At 35.3% G+C, this 15,549-nt stretch overlaps 1 protein-coding gene across 2 annotated transcripts in view; it reads left to right on the top strand.

Annotated features, from left to right (window-relative positions):
- LOC120530821 (extended synaptotagmin-2-A-like) overlaps positions 1-14,325 on the top strand; it is a 35,308-nt gene extending 20,983 nt beyond the window's left edge. The window contains exons 6-16 of one of the 2 annotated variants that reach the window (XM_039755458.1): positions 2,511-2,581; positions 2,724-2,793; positions 3,117-3,203; positions 3,286-3,341; positions 6,286-6,406; positions 6,501-6,677; positions 6,764-6,846; positions 6,984-7,032; positions 7,193-7,274; positions 8,428-8,588; positions 11,636-14,325. In XM_039755458.1, the coding sequence (XP_039611392.1) occupies positions 2,511-2,581; positions 2,724-2,793; positions 3,117-3,203; positions 3,286-3,341; positions 6,286-6,406; positions 6,501-6,677; positions 6,764-6,846; positions 6,984-7,032; positions 7,193-7,270 (792 nt within the window). In that variant the 3' untranslated portion in view covers positions 7,271-7,274; positions 8,428-8,588; positions 11,636-14,325. The remainder of the gene's footprint in view (positions 1-2,510; positions 2,582-2,723; positions 2,794-3,116; positions 3,204-3,285; positions 3,342-6,285; positions 6,407-6,500; positions 6,678-6,763; positions 6,847-6,983; positions 7,033-7,192; positions 7,275-8,427; positions 8,589-11,635) is intronic. The other variant, XM_039755459.1, reaches the window with a different exon arrangement.
- The last annotated feature ends 1,224 nt before the right edge of the window (positions 14,326-15,549 follow it).

Genomic DNA, 15,549 nt, shown 5'->3' with positions numbered 1-15,549 from the left:
AGAAAGCATCATATTTTATTTTGAGAGTTAAAAAAATTCTTAATTCCTCAAGTTAGTTTTATTTGTAGAAAGCAGAGCTGACAAGACATAAAGCTATTAAAACATGTTTATATTGGATTTATTCTAGTCTAATAGCATTATATCCTACAAAGAAGAGCTGCTTTTGTACACTTTTCTAGCATTTACAGTTTAAGAAGAAATCGACAGCATAGTCATTGAATCTGCCATTTAAGCTGGTAACCACTTTTTAAAGTTTCACTTTGAAAACATAATTGGTCGCTCTTTTAATATCACAGTAGCCTACTAAAGTCATGTACATTGCCATGCAGAGCTGTCTTGTGCTTTATATTTCTAGCAATTTAAAAAATATACTTTCAGACTTTTGAAGAAAAGTGTAATTTCAACAGTGCTTCCTATTAATACTTTGTAAGTTTAATAGGTCTGGTGCAGTTCTTCCAAAGAATGAAACTTTGTATATATTTTACTTTACATATAATTTGATCGTATTTCCTATAAAACAAAAACGTTATGCTTTCTTTTTACTATCTTTGTAAATAAAGCTGTACAATGACAGACCCTGTGCTCTGACCCCAAAAAGGTCATTCAAAAAGACAATTCCCCTCAGCGATTAACAAAGTTTATCAAATCAAATTAAAATGAAAAAAATCATATGTTTATAAATCTGTTCATTTCATAAGCTGTTTGTATATGTTTGCTTGCTTGTTTACTAGTCACACAAAAAAAAAAAATTACCAAATTTTGCATGTGTATTGCCATGAAGTACTGGGGAGAGGGATTATAATGGAATGGAGGGAGCCCAAAAACCAGTGCTGACACAGGTACTACAATTCCCATCAAGCAGCAGGAGTGTCTTTTGTACTAGCCAGAGTGGGATCTCATCTGAGACTACAGATACAGCATTTTATTCTCAAATAATTTGAATAACAATTTCATACTTTACTCTTTTTGTTTCGTTATTGGTTGAGTTGTGACATGTTAAATTTTCAAAAGGCAGTTTTTCCCCTTGTATATTTCTTTATGCAACTGGCTGACTAGTTCTGTATAAAAACAAAAAGTAAATGTGTTATAGGTTGGTGTTGGATTTGTGGAGATTTGCAATAAGTAACATTGCTTTTGGGTCACAGGATTCAAAGGGCCAATATTAAAGAAAAAGATCTAAATTAGCATAGGCTACTCTAATTCGAGTTATTTATGAGAAATGTAATGATTTACATCATAAGGTAGAAGTCCATAATAAGCAAGAATATTCAAATATTTGAAATAATAAAGTGTGTTGTTCAATTTAAATGCTCATAAAGTCTAAATATTTTTGATTGTAGTATAAATTTGTAATTTCTTACCCTCTGATAGACATCCATAGAGGGCTAGATCCTTAGTTAAGGATCAAAAGTTAAAAATAACCTCATATTTGTAATCACTGACCTTGAAATAGTTAAAAACAATACGTCCATGTTTACATTTGAAATTTGCCATTTTTAACCTTCTGGAGTGACTCTTAGAGGGTTAAGACCATTGGTAAAGAATCCAATATCAAAAGTATTATCATTTTCATGATTAGCAGCCTTGAAATAGCATAAAACAACACTCCACATGCCTATATTATTGATCCCCATTTTTTTTTAAGTTTTGTAGAAAGGATTAACTTCTGCTCCTTATATCCCATTAGGGGGTGAACCCCTTAGGTTGTTTCATGTGGCATGGACAACTTTATAAGTCCTTTTGGTCATTTTGTGCTGGAAACAGCTATGTGTTTACTTTTTATCATAAGGGTGTTATTTCCAGCATAATATATGACCCAAAAGTGTCTTAGAAATTAGGATTTTTTCCCTGTTTTAAAGGGACAAAAATTGGATGGAACCCCAAAAAGCTTGATGTCTTGAATAACCCGTACCCCCTTCTAAGTCAGGAGGCACTAGACAAAAAAAAATTATTTCAGAATGTTTATAAGTAATTCTTGTGAACATAATAACAAAACTTTTGTTTTGAACAGTAAGATTTCAGTGACATGCTTCAGCTTAGATTACAATATATTGTGCTTAGCATTCAAATACAGTGATGGGTTGAAAGGCAATTAAAATTGTAGCATCTCTATATACCAGGATATGTTGCTTTAACTTTGCTATGTTACTTACTGATTCAGGTAGGCCTTTTTAATTCCATCATTTTACATTTTCTAATTATATTTTACTTTTTTCATTGCAGCCTTAATTAATATCCTTGTTTCTGATGTCAAGCACAGAGTGCAGTTCCAATGAAATAAATGAATGTGCAGAATTACCAGTGTTAACTAACACTTGAAAGTTTATATGTAATAACGATGTTCCTATATATACACTTTCAAATTTCAATTTAACACTTCATATAACTCTCCTCTTATTAGAGTTTACAGACATAATATTGCATAATGCTTGTTTCCACAGACCTGTAATCTAGTGTTTATCAGATATTCTTGTCATAACAAAATGAGTTTTTTATTATTATTTTTACAGCCACCACATGTGATTGGTGTGAAAGGGTACAACCCAAATAAAGATCAAGTGATACTGGACCTCTATTTAAGGTAAGCATGTAATTCATGCCTCATTTTCATATGAAATAAGATCTTTCTTTACTGACAGTAGTGAACACATATAACAGGCATTATTATGATCGTTTAATTTTTTTCTAACTTTTCATAGTTTATTTTTGTCCATCATTTAAAGCTATGTAGCAAACATTGATGCCAAGCTGGAAATCCCAGGGGTCATGTCAGCTGGGGCCAAGGCTATTCAGGTAAAATTTTTACAAAGCTGAAATTTATAGAGCCCATCATCCTGTAGAATAAGTATTAAAAGACTGTGTATGAAGTTAACACTCAATGGTTTACTTCAGAAAACTAACTTCATGCAGTCTTTCTTGATACTGTATTAAGATTGTCTTCAACAAAAAAATGATAAATACAAGGCTGTTTAGGGTTTGTTAGGGAGTGACAATTGCTGTTTTTATGTTTGCAATGATGCTTTATTTGTATGAGCTTTACCAAATCAGAATCAGTGGCAACTGACATTGTTATAGAAACCATGTAAAGTATTAAGTAAACTATTGTTCTTTACTAGTTTCAAGCAATACTTCGTGTCTTCATGAATTTTATTGGCCATCTTCCAATACTTCGGGGAATGAGCATAAGCTTTGTAAAGAAACCTGTAAGTACTTCTTGCGAGTTTGTTTGTTGTTGTCTTCATTTTTCTCACAATTCCATCACAAGACATTACTTATTCCTCTCAGAAGCTGGATATCGACTGGACTGGAATCACAAATGTGTTGGATATGCCATTGTTTAAGTGAGTACTTGGCTGTTTAAATTAGATCTAGAATCGCTGTTTCAGAATACTTTTTGTCCACTTTGAAGTGTTGACACCAGTTTCTATTTATAATGATTTTCTATATGGTAATGAAAATATATTGATAATCTCCAGATTAATTACAAACTGATCTACCTGTAAATGAACAGATATGGTCACTGAGTAAATTATTAGGAACACCTGAACATCTGCTTATCCATGCAATTATCTAATCAATTAATCATGTTGAAGCCGTATCATGCATAAAATCATGCAGATACAGATTAGGAGCGTCATATCAAATTCCAGAATGGAGCAAAAAAAAGTGATCTCACTGATTTCGACTGTTGCCACCATTGTGAGTGCCAGACGGGCTGGTTTGGGTATTTCTGTAACTGCTGCTGTCCTGGGATTTTCATCCACTTTGATCTCTAGAGTTTACTCAGAATGGTAGAAAAAACAAAAAATAATCTGTTAGTAGCAGGTTTCAGGATGGAAACGCCTTGTCGATGAGAGATGTCATGAGAAGGATAGCCAGTACTGCTTCTAGATGACCTAAATGCTATGGTAATTCAAATAACCACTCTGTGTAACTTTGGTGAAAAGAAAAGCTGCTTAGAATGCACAACACGTTAAACCTTGTGGCAGATGGGCTACAGTGGTAACCACTCTGTATAACTGTGACGAAATGAAGCGCTGCTTAGAATGCACAACACATCGAACCTTGAGGCAGATGGGCTACAATGGCAGAAAACCACCGTGGGTTCCACTACTGTTAGTCAAGACCAGAAAGCTGAGGCTGCAGTGGGCTCAGGCTCACCAAAACTGGACAGTTGAAGACTAAAAATATAGCTTGGTCTGATGTATCTTGATTTCTGCCAGGTCACACAGGTGGTAGGGTCAGAATTTGGCACCAACAACACAAATACATGCATCCACCCTGCCTTGTGAAAACAGTCTGTTTGGGTAGTTGTGGTGTTATTGTATGGGCAAAGTTTTTTTGGCACACTTTTGGTAAATTATTACCAACCTTTTGCTTGAATACTAATGCCTAGTTTAGTATTGTTGTTGACCATGTATACTCCTTCGTGGACACAATTTACCCAACCTCTAATGGCTACTTTCAGCATGATAATGCATCATGCTGCAAATCAAAACTTGTCTCAAGCTGGCTTCAAGAATATGTCAGGATTAATGCAATCATGTCAACATAGACCGTAATATCATAGGAATGATTCCAGCATCTTGTGCAATCCATGAAGGACTGATACTGTTTTGAGAGTAAAAGGAAGACTTATCAAGTGTTAGTGTTCCTAATAATTTGCTTATGTGTAAATTCTCGGATTATATGCAAATTGATAAAACACTTGACTATTGGTTTGGATCTTAGTTAACATTAACAGAATATTTCTCAATTATACATTGTTGCAGTTGTTACTGTTAATTACTGCTGTAGAGTTAGGCACTGTGGTGACTCCCTCTAATCCAGAATTAGGAGGAATGCTAGTAGGCCAAAGCACACAACTAATGAGTTCATAAAGGAATAACACACAAGAACAGATCAACAAAACATATAACCTTCCTGCACTTACTTTAACAGGTATTGGTCTGTGTCTATTATGTGGGGTGACTTCTTCATCTACTCACCACTTCAGTTGCAAATGTGCTCCTATCTCTATCCCTGCTCACTTTCTTGCATTTCCCTCTCTTCCACAAGCAAGAACTTGCCTCAACTCTTCTTATGACCCTAATCTCAAAGACACAATAGCCATGAGGCAGCTTTAATTAAACCTGTGAATTTTACATGTGAATTCATTACTACAAATGAATCATAAAGTATAATAACAATTATTGAAAACCTTTTATAGTTGTTTTCTTTCTGTAAGGGAATATATTTTTAATATAACAAAATATTTATTAGTTTAATTGAATAGCAGCAGCTTAGGTGAATTTTACTTGGCAAGAAAGTACAGTACTGAAGTGGTTATTGCTTCTGCATTACAGCATATTCTTCTTGTGTCTGAGTCCAATTTCTCCAGTTTTACTCCCACACCCAAAATAGTGAAAGGATAGGCTGAGTGATGACTCTAAATTGAGAGTTAATTAGTATGAGTTGTAAACGATTTGACGGACATAGTTGGGGCACCAACCTAGTGAAACCCTGTTTAAAAAATGAACACATTGAGTTGAATGAAGAGATACTATATCCTATTTTCTTATTTCATACAATACAATTCTTCTTTCAGCTGTTCCCATTTGGGGTCACCATAGCAGATCATCTTTTCCTTTACCTCCTGTCCCCTGCATCTTGCTCTGTCACACCCACCCACTAGCATATCCTCTCTCACCACATCCATAAACTTCCTCATAAGCTTTCCTCTTGCCTGGCAGCTCTATTCCTAGCACCCTTCTCCCAATATACCCAGCATCTTTCCTCTGCACATGTCCAAACCAATACAGTCTTGTCTTTCTGGCTTTGTCTCCAAACTGTCCAACCTGAGCTGATCTTCCAATGTACTCATTCCTAATCCTGTCCATCCTCATCAACCCAGTTCAAATCTTAACATCTTCAACTCTGCGTTAATAACTTGTGGATTTTTGGAAAGGCATTTTTAAAGTTTGTGTTGAGCAAATTAACTGTAATTTCACCTTCATTAACATAATTTTTCCTTACTTCTCACATATTTACTGTGAATGTCCTAACGTTTTAAGTCTTTTGGTCAAATGTGTTTTAGTTTCTTTCTTCTGTTCTTCTGGGCAGCTGTATCTTCTCTTCTACTTGATTAACCTGTACTCTTTGGGGCAGTGGGGTGGGCACCATGGAATGGGTGTTTTATTTTGTATTGATGTCTTAATGGTTGTGTTTGATTTACTGTAAGTTGTATTTACATATTCACTTAAAAAATGTGATAACCAAAAAAAAAAATCCTTTCTTGTTCCTCAGCACATACTTTGAGGAACAGATAATGGATCTCATTGCACAGTACTATTTACTTCCAAAGAGATATGCACTCTATCTTGCTGAAGGTGTGACAGAAGAGGAGCTGATGGGCCCAGCACTTGAGGTATCAAATTGAGGTTCAGATAGATAGATAGATACTTCATTAATCCCAAGGGGAAATTCACATAACACAATTTTGTTATCTTACTGTACAATAGGTTATTCTGAGAATCCACTTGCTGGAGGCACAGGATCTTATTGCAAAGGACAACCTGATGAGGGGGCTAATCAAAGGAAAATCTGATCCATATGCAAAAATACAAGTGGCCAACCAATATTTCAAAAGCAGGGTTATTGACAACAATTTGTCCCCAAAGTGGAACGAAGTGTTTGAGGTAATGAGGCAGGGGGTGTTTCCATATGTTTATAATTACGGAAAAGCTTAAAAAGTTCCCAGGTGGTCATAATATCCTCTTCACAGGCTACTATATATGATGTTGAAGATGAAAATCTAGAGATAGATATTTTTGATAAGGACCTCAACAAGGATGACTTCATTGGAAGGTAAGACTACCCCTTTCTTTTAAGAAAATTGACCTGATAATCTTGTTGTGAAGGTGTCCTTGCTCATCACCATCCTTTCACCCTGTTGTGAGCAGTAAGTCATAAACTGAACCTTCTTCCATGTTTTCTGCTTACAGAATGAGTATCAGCTTAGAAGAAATAAAGGAAAGAAAAGTTATTGATCAGGTGATAAGCCATGAGTGCTAGGGTGTAATGTTGTTTCACTATAATTAACCCAAAATACAAGTTTTGTTGAAAATGTCAAAAGCTAACATACTTAAATGGAGACTTCCACATTTATCATTTCATTCAAAATGACTTATTCTGAGCCATCTTTCAATTTCAGTGGTTTAAATTGGAAAATGTACCGAGTGGGCAACTCCATCTGCGACTGGAATGGCTAACAAAACCTGCAGAATCATGATAAGGTTTGTTAAAATGTGTCTAAAATGCAAAAACTATTATTTTTTTAAACAAAAAGGACAGTTTGAGGTTTTACAAATATGGAAAGTTAAAACCATTATACACTTGTATCCTTTTCACGTGCATACCAATAGTATGAATATGGTTGTTGCTCTCATGCCCTCCTTGCTTATAATGTCTGTTGTTCTAATCTTATGTTGTTATTCTACAACATTAGCACTCATGTACTGGTCATTTTAATCCAGGCAGAAATGACAAATAGACCAGGATATATCAAAAAGTAGAAATTTGTATAAATAATATAGCCATTAGGTGACAGCTGCTCTTGACTTTGTTACCTACTGGTAACTGCTGTCTTTCTGGATGGCCCCAGGACTACCAAAGTATACAGAGTTGAGAAGTGAGAAGTTCATGGGCTCAAATGTGTGTTTGTGAGTGAGGTTTGAGAGATGAGATGGAGTGTGTTGGTGCTATTTTGGAGAAGCTGTCAAGGATAAAATCCATATGGAACTGTGGTTAGTGTTGTTAGCTTTATAGTTTGCAGAAATTGAGTTCAAGCTGTGTGTATGGGGTTTTCCACTTTACTAAAGTCAATGTGGCTGTTATTCAGGTATGCTGGTTTTCTGCCACATCCCAAAGACATGCAGTTATGTTTCTTCGAGTCTCTAAAATAGAATGTGCCTGTGTACATGAGTGTGGTTTGCAATAAACTGGCAGCTTGCCTTGTACCAGGTGCTATTGGAAAGGTTCCAGTACCCTGTAGTCTTACACTGAAGTAGCCAGTTTCAAGAAATTAATGGATTGATAGAAATTAAGTGGTATAGTGGTTAGCAGTTCTGCTTCAGAGTCCAGATGTTCCAGGTTCTTGGTGCAGTCATTATCTGTGTATAGTTTTCATGTGTTTGTGTGTTTTTCTGTGGCTTTTCTACATTTCTTTGTATATCTCAAAGATGTTAGGTTAACTGTAAGCCTAAAATATAATAGTGAGTGTACCCATTGATGGCATGGTACTTCATCCACATCTGTTTTCTTCCACACACTAAACACTGTTAGAACAGTTGTCACTGGAAGTTGTGTTAAAATAAATGCATGCAAATGATATACTTAATATGTAATATTCATATACAATGTGTAAAACATATGGGTTTCCTCCCACAGTTCCAAGAACATGCTGTCAGGTCGCTTGACATCTGTGAATTGCCCAGGAAGTGAGACTGTGTATAATTAACTTGTAAGCACCCTGCAGTGGTCTGGCCTGTCTTTTATTTCTTGTCGACTTAAGCTGTGATTGCCCCATGACACTGCATTGGATTACACAGGTATGAAGACAGAAGTGTTGATTCAAATGCAGACAGTAATGTTAGGGGTTTGCTGAGGTGGCATCTTTGCGTATACAATTGCTGGTTACATTAAAAATGTTGAAAATCCCTGCTGTAGAGCATTTCACTAACTTAATTGCTAGTGAGTGATCCTTCTGAAAAAGCATGACACAGTTATTGAGGAAAATACAGTTATACATCCCAGCTGTATAAATGTAATTAAAATGTCTACCACCAGAACACTAGATTTAGTAAAATAGCAGGCTGTTACAGAACTTACAGTACTGTGATAAATCAGCAAAACCAGAAGGGCTGTTAACCTCGGTTCTTACCCATGAATTTCAGTTTACTTGCTTATGCTAATAACAATGTAGAAAATTATGTTAAAGCTGTAATAAACATGAGATATTTCTGAAATATTTAAATGCTATATAGATCTCAATGAGCACAAGAGTGTAGGGACTTGCATATTAATAATTTTCCAAGCCATATAAAATTACAGGAGCATGCATAATTGAAACAATATTTTTCCAAATAAGGAAAGTATTTGCACAGTGTTGGGTTATAAAATCCTTGGAAGAAACATGAACTTAAACACTTAACTATTGCAGCCATCTATAGCATGGATCTAATAAAGCTGGCCCTGGAGGGCCATAGTGGAGCCAGGATTTTGCCTAATTAGAAACCAATCCTTGCCAATAACAGATCTTATTTAAATTGATGTCTCTTTAGTGGTTTCATTCTGCCATGTCAAGTCATTCATACATTGTTGATTTCTATCTTTTCCAAAGATAGCATCAAAATGATTTGAGGCCTAAAGAAGATTAGTAACTTTTAATTCTTCACTTTTTTCCCTTCAGTCTCCATGAAATGTTTTATAAAAGCACACAAAAGCACAAGATGAAAACACACAGGTGTAAATGGAAGTAAGGTAAATTAGGAGCTGCTGGTTCCTTTATCATTTGCATCTTATTGCTAATAAGGAGCAATTTAAAAACAATGAGGGCAGCTTTTTAGGACTAAAAAGAAATTAGGGGTGGCGAATCTTTATAAGCAAAACAGCTAAAGTGAAGCATTGCTTCAACAGTAATAATTTTGATTTTGATATACTCTTATTAATCCCTGAGGGGAGATTGTCTTTTAACCTGACCTTTGGGGTTAGAGTTTACTTTTTATTAAGAAATTCAGTTGGAATGAAACTGTACAGTGACTATAGCCCTTCAAGAATGATTTTGTAGAGCCCTTCTCTAGGGTAATATAGTCATGAATAAGATACAGATCTAATTTTATAGAAGCTATATTCTAAACAGCTGAAATTTAAAAGTGGAACATCTTGTTAAACTAATTAAATTGATTTTTTTAGAATATGCAGCCAGACAACAAGACAACACAAAGCTTTTAAAATACTTTGCAATGTTTAAAACAGCATTTTGATAAGATTTCATATGCAATTATCCTTAAGCTATATGCCAGTGGCATCAGTGGCAATTGGAATTCAAGCTGATTATTAAGTATGAAATAAAGAAGGGCTGCTACTCTTGTTAACAAAATTCATTCTGATTTTGTGACAGAATTTATAATGTCAATATGTTATATCATACCAGAATTGGAAGACAGAGCCATAAAGACCTGGCTAATATTTAAAACTGGACACACACTTAGAAAATTCAGTTTAAACATGGTAATTTCAAGTGCTACCTGCAGGTAAATGTATATTCATTGTACAGTAAATAAAAGACTGTTAAAAATATCCTATTTAAAGCAACCACTGAAAGAAATGCAAAGGTTTATGCCTTCATGCACAAAGAGTATGCAAAGTTGGTCTAGGAGGGCTGTTGTGGCTGCAGGCTTTTGTTCCAAACTGATTGCTTAATTAGAAGCCAATCCTTGCCAATAACAGATTTTATTTAATTTTTATAGCTCATGTTTTCATTCTGCCATGTCAGACTATTATCTCACTGATGTTTTGTCTTTCCAAGGATATCATTCAAATGATTTCTAGCCTGTGGCCAATTAATAATTCTCAGTCCTTTAGTTTTTTTACTTCAATTTCTTTCCAAATATTTTGTTAAACGAGATAGTTCATGATGAACATGTAAATAGAGATCTACTTGTTCTTTTGTCATTTTCACCTTATTGCTAGTAAGGAGCAATTAAAAACAGTGAATGCAGCTGGTTAAGACTAAAATGAGTAATTAAGGGCGGAGAATCTCAACAAGTGAGACAACTAAAGTGAAGGTTAAAAACATTGCTATAAATGCTTTGAACATCAATAATTGATTTATCATTGAGAAATTTGGAACAAAAATCTGGAGCCACTACGGCCCATCACAATCAACATGGCACACCCCTGCTATAGGCAAAAGGGTGAATTAATTGAAAAAAATGAATAAAATATTACATTGTAAACATTGTTTAATAAAAGTCAAGGCATGTTATACTCCGACACAATTGTGTACTCCTATACACTGTTTTTGGAATGCTTCTTTGCAGTAGATAGAGGTTATGACAAGAAGAACAATTAAGTAATCCATCTGCTAAGACAGGGTAAGGAAGCTAAACCTCAGAGGTGGCTACTTAGCAGAATGCCATTGATAAACACGACCATGTAAAACTCGTGCAACTTAATAGTGAACCACATACCGTACTTAAGGGCACTGGTGAAAAGAAAGTACTGGAAGACTTAAAAATTGAAATTACTGTAGGAGGCACTACGTCATACAAGGGGTCACTAGTATGTTGAGCAACCGGCTTATTCAAGTGCTTGACACAAATACAGTACCTGAACATCATCTAGGAATGAGATACTGTATTAAGATGAGTTTCAGTCCTTAATTACCCAGACAAGCTTTGATTAACTGGATTATGTTCTCCTTATATTATAGTTTCTAATATTATAGTTTGGGCATTTGGAGCTACACATTCTAGAAGAGAATATTGCCAAAGTTGCTACTGTATATGAATTTATGTAGTATGGAAAGTGTTTATTCACTTAGTAGAAAGTGTGCATATTGAAAGTTAAAATTATTTATTTTTATTTTTGAAAGGAATACAGTGAAAAATCATCTGGGTGCAACAGTAGAAATGAAACCGATGAGTGCATGGTAAACCAAGAGGATGGAGCTGAGTAAAACCCTATTCTGGACAATGTGTCATACAGAGATTACTCTTACTGGATATGGATAAGAGAATGTTGGTTCCAGATAGAGTGATGTATCGGATGTGTTGGTACCAAGAAAGGAAACATGATTTACAATAGACATCACAACTGGAGATGATGAAATACATTTACAGAAGACCAAAACAAACCTAAGAAATAGTAAAGGTGAAGGAAGAATGCTTCTGACTGTCTGCATCAAGTCTCTTTTGGTGTAGAATTTTACAACCACAATATAAAGTACATTTTTAAAAATACATTTTGGACTTGGGCAATGCATTCAACTCCATACAGGGACTGATATATTAACCTGAGAAGCTCTGATTTCCCCCCAAAAATCAGCTAATCTCTTAGCACTGCTGTATCATAGTACTTCATAATGAAGTTTGATTTTGCATGTAATCTGTGTTCATGGTGGTTTCATCCTACAGTTTTAAAATCATGCTGTCAGATCAATTGAATACCTTAAGTTGCTTAAAGGTGTGACATTTAGTACATTTATGTATGCTATGCAAATCTGTATAACCTCCACAACACTTTTTTGTTTTGCACCTATTACTGACAAGTTGCCCTACACCACCATCATCATCCACTGCCTGCAAACATGAATTTGATTAAGTGGTTGAGAAGTGTTGACTGTGCCAATCTTATGTCTTTGAAAATTCACAAATTTACTTTCAAGTTAGGTTCATGTACATTCACCCAGCTGTGGACAAGATGCTGTACATTACAGGGCACACTCTAATGCAGGCACAACAGGCTAGTTTAAAGATACATGCAGTAATGGAGTAAAAAGCAAAAAACTTGCAAAGATCGTGGACAGGCTGTAGAATTGTGGGGTTTGAAAAAAGGATCCTGGAATTAGTACTAACCACTGTTCTGTGCTTTGAATTAATAACAGTACAAGATAAAACAAGCCAACAGTCGCATCCTGTTAAACAAGATCCAAGGGAAAATGGGATACATAATAATAATAATAATTCTTTGCATTTATATAGCGCTTTTCTCACTACTCAAAGCGCTCAGCAATTGCAGGTTAAGGGCCTTGCTGAAGGGCCCAACAGAGCAGAGTCCCTTTTAGGAAATGAGGGTGCATTATATATATGTGACACAAAAAATGGGGAATGTTTCTGATGAAGTTATGGTAATAAAGAACAAAGAATATAGACCATAGATAGCATGTCATACAGTATATCTTTTTATTTATTTAAAAACACATTTACTGTATGTTCCCATTGCGTTTTATGCTTCTACAGTTCTTTGCATTAAAGCTTGAAGATGTGCCTGTGACATCCATTGAGTTGAGAGCATCTGAAATTTTTTAAAAATAAAAAGTAAGTTTAAAAGAAAAAGAATTATAACAGTAATAATGATACTCATATCTTTCCATTACTCCTAGACATAGACTTAAAAACATGGTGGGTCACTGGTTTAAAACATTCCTGCCAAAATATGTCACTCTTCATTTAAAAATATGTATATTAGTTGTACTCGACATTCTTTGGGACAATATTCACAACAAAAAGCACTATGCAAATAAAAAAATATATTATTTTTTGACTTGCGCATATTAGTGCAGCTATTAGCACTACTTCTTACTGGTTCATAACTCCCGATTCCAAATTCTGGCCAGACCATTGATTTTGTAGTCTGCACATGTGCATGGTACTCCAGTTTTCCTCCCACATAATACAAATATGCATTACACTAATTACACAATACTAGTCTGGTGTGAAGGAGTGTGGCTTGCATTAGACTGTACTTGGTGCTGTAAGACCCTGTGATTGTACAGTACTTCAAAATAATCAGATTCAGAAAATCAATGGATTGATGGAAATATGGTGATGCGGTGGCTAGCATATCTGCCTTAGAGTTTGAGCTTCAAATCTTGGTCCAGCCACTGCTGGTATAGAGTTTGCATATTTCTCCTCTGTATGTGCATATTTTTGGCTACTCTTGTTTTTTCTTTCACATACCAAATATGTTTGGTTAACTGTAAACTAGCCCTGTGTCATCTGCAGGTCCAGCTTGGGTCATGTGGGTTTGCAGTTTGATGAACAAATGTAATATTTTAATACATTACTTTAATCCCGACTGAATATTCTCTTTTTCAGAAAAGGATTCAAAAACTGACCACCCTAGACTAAATCTGTGCTTCTGATTTTTTAATTTTATTTATCTTTCTTTTTTACTTTTCTTGTTCTAGCCTAGCCTAATCAGTTATTATCCTATTTATTATTTATCCTGTTTAGTTATTATTATTTGCTATTTCTATTTTCCTACTATTGTCAAGTGACAGCCTCCTTGGGGTCAACTCATCTCAGAATAAAAGTGCAAAACAGTTCATTAAATATTAAAAGTGCAGTTTTTTATTGACCAAAAATGAATCATAGATACTTTAAGGAAAAACAGAAAGTTGCAAAGTAAATGCAGGAAAAGGAAAACATAGAATCCTAAAGATTTTTGTTAACTAGGAGGCTTTGCTCGTCAATCCCATGGCTTACACTATGTGCCAGCCACTTCGTGTCTCTGCTGCTTGTGTATGTGAATTTCACTTTCACCAAACAACAAATCTTAGAATTCTTCTACTTTTCCATGATGGCAACATGAATTAGACGATCTACAAGTCTCTGACTAAATCCGAACCATATATTTGATCTCTTTTCGCTGTTCCGTTATTTCACCGAGTAATAATTTCCATTTGTTTGCGCTAATGTGATCTTTACTATCATTTTGTTGAGACTTTGGAATTTTAGTACTTTCATTATCTCTAACCTGCGCCAACGTTTTTGAATTCTTTACGATTTTCTACTTTGTCATCTACTCTTTGTCTTTTATTTCCGGCCCTGGGCATGGTTAAATCTCTTGGCACAAAGTTTCCTCTTCCGGGACGTGAAAGTATCTCTCTGAAAAAGTCACGTCTTGTCCCAGGATTGTTTTTTTTATAATAGAGAGAAAAGGCTTCTAATTCTCTTTCTGCCAGGTGGAATGGCCCCCCACTTTACCATTTTCTCATCTTCAAGTTTTATTGGCATGTATAACCAACAGACTACATTTTGTCATCATGTTTAATCTTACATCTTACAAATATTACTAAAACAATCAGATAGAACAGACAGGGTTCTGTGCACGGCACTTCTTAATTGCTGTCCCCTCTTTAAAGTCGGACCATTGAACCTTTGGCTAAACTCAGCTTCCTGCTCTGGACTCATTGATACACAGTCAAATAGCAGCTCTTAATCCCCATCCTGATGTTTTGTCTGTTAGGTCAGTGATATTCTACATTGCTCCAGCTCACAGACGCCATTAGATACATGGGACAAAATACACTTCTGAGCCTTGACCAGACATGGCAGCTGCCGGGTTGCCTTGTTTCGTTTTTGAGCAATAGAATTCTACCTGTCGCAGGTGGAGTCCTCCAGTAGCCACCTTATGGCCCAGAAACTGTGTGTTCATCCTTGTCCCAACAAAATATTTAGGTCTACTGTAAAGATCCCCAAGTCTGGTCCTGGTAGGCCGCAGGTGCAGGTTTTTGTTCCAACCAAACAACTTAATTAGAAGCCGATTATCTGTGCTGATTCCAATTATTACTCGAGCAACATTTTTGTGCTTCATTTAGTTAACTTGTGTTTTAAAATTCCCTTAATTGCTTTTTTCACACTTCAACAGCAGCATTCTTTGTTTTTAATTGCTTGTTATTTTCTTAGCCAGCTTCTAATCAACAATGAAATAAAAGTAGCAAAAGATCATGTGGATCATCATCTAATGTGGTCCCATTTTCCCCTGTGTTGTGTTCATCATGAA

Source organism: Polypterus senegalus, chromosome 6, assembly GCF_016835505.1.
Source record: "Polypterus senegalus isolate Bchr_013 chromosome 6, ASM1683550v1, whole genome shotgun sequence".
Taxonomy (NCBI): Eukaryota; Metazoa; Chordata; class Cladistia; order Polypteriformes; family Polypteridae; genus Polypterus; species Polypterus senegalus.
Note: the sequence above shows the minus strand (reverse complement) of the source record. Positions and strands in the feature narration are given on the sequence as shown.